General features: G+C 45.7%; 1 protein-coding gene across 1 annotated transcript in view; it reads left to right on the forward strand.

Annotated features, from left to right (window-relative positions):
- Positions 1–1,835, forward strand: part of LOC103460173 (receptor-type tyrosine-protein phosphatase mu-like) — a 97,680-nt gene that overhangs the window by 65,793 nt on the left and 30,052 nt on the right. The window contains exon 20 of the mRNA XM_017303119.1: positions 1,061–1,193. Within this exon, the coding sequence (XP_017158608.1) occupies positions 1,061–1,193 (133 nt within the window). The remainder of the gene's footprint in view (positions 1–1,060; positions 1,194–1,835) is intronic.

A 1,835-nucleotide genomic window follows, 5' to 3' on the forward strand; every position in this document is an offset into this window, starting at 1 on the left:
GTGTGTGTGTGTGTGTGTGTGTGTGTGAGATCAAACAGGATCTTGTCTGACCTTGGGAACTAAAAGGAAAGCTGCTCAGTGTTTCATGTCCACCAGAACCGACCCAGTTCTCCAGTGGTGGAACCTCACTGCTAGTTAACCTGGTTGATCATTACTAACCTACTGGTTAGTGGCTGCAGGGTTAACTCAAAGTGTTTACTGTCTAAAAGGCCTTAAGTTAAAGTTCTGTCACAGTTGGTTAGTTATTAGGTTAGGGTTAATCGATTGGTTAGTCAGTTAGTTAGTTGGTTAGTTGATGCTAATTAATGTTTATATTTTCGTAAATTTGATCATCAGTGGTCTCAGTTGTAGACTAACTACAATAATTTAATCTGTAATGGAAATGAGTTACTGCTAGTTAAGGTCATGGTAAGTAGCTGGTCATAGCTGGTTATAGCTGGTTATAGCTGGTTGAATGGTAGACTTTTAGTTGGAGCTCTTAACTTGTAATGTGTTGTTGAGGAACTTGCTGCTGGTTAGTTGTTTAACTGCTAACCATTGTTAGTAAATGTTGATTAGTGTTTTAGGAAGTTAACCAGTTAGTCAGTTAAAGTTAACACATCAAGCTTTAAATGCTTTTCCCATCATCCTCTTGGTCTGAGACGTTTCACGCCCCCTGCAGGCCACACACTGCGCTCCACCCTCTTCGTAGCAGAGAAACGTTTTATTCCAACCGTCCCTGCTGAGTCCGACCCAGAGCAGAACGAAGAACCTGCAGAACCGAGCAGTCGCACAGTGATGTACGGAATCACTGCGATGACGAGAATCACAGATTCACAAAAATGATTACCTTGTTCAGCAGTTCCACAGCAAATGTACCGTCACAACCAGGAAAATGTTCCAGACGATAGAGAAACATGGACTGAAAGATTTAACCCAAAAACAGTTTAAAACATCACCAGGAGAGAATAAATGTACATTTTGTTGAACTCCAAGATTCTCAAAGTGCAAAATGTATTTTGCAGTCAGTCGTTGAGGGATGAACAAGTTGAAGGCAGTAAATGCTAGTCACTGTTTTCAGGAACTGCAACCAGGAAACCAGAACCGGAGCAGGAGAAACAGACGGACCACACGGTGAAGATTGCTGGGTCCATCGCTGGCATCCTCCTCTTCATCATCATCTTCCTAGGAGTCATCCTCCTGATGAAGAAAAGGTCAGAACCCAACTCACAGAGAACGTCTTCAACATGATTTCTAGTCTTGTGTCATCAGCGACTGAATAATCACAAAGTACCAGTTTGAATCTGCTGTGGGGAAACAAGCAGGTCTGTAGATGTGTGGGGACCACCGGTCTACCGGTCAGTCAGAAACCAGGAAGCTGCTTCGTTTGGCTACAGCGCTACAATGCTAACAGGTCACTGGTCTCACATGGAAATCCACAGCAGACACAGCTGTCTCACTGCTACTGTCCCCCCGCTGACAGACCCCCCCTGTCCGTGGGAACACCCCCCCACTGACAGAACCCCCTCCGATGAAAGAACCCCCCCACTGAAGGTACACTTCACTGACGGTACCCCAAACTTAGAGAACCCCCCCCCACTGACAGTACTCCCCTACTGACAGAACCCCATTGACAGTGGGGGGCTACTGTCCCCCCTACTGACAGAACTCCTGATTCGGTGACTGTGAGGAAGAGGAGGAATAATGGAGCAGATTGCACTAATCACCATTAAATTGTATCTGGACTGACTTTAGTCTCCAACATCAAACACACAGCCCTGCCGAGACACACACACACACACACACACACACACACACACACACACACACACACACACACACACACACACACACAC

Source organism: Poecilia reticulata, unplaced genomic scaffold, assembly GCF_000633615.1.
Source record: "Poecilia reticulata strain Guanapo unplaced genomic scaffold, Guppy_female_1.0+MT scaffold_190, whole genome shotgun sequence".
Lineage (NCBI taxonomy): Eukaryota > Metazoa > Chordata > Actinopteri > Cyprinodontiformes > Poeciliidae > Poecilia > Poecilia reticulata.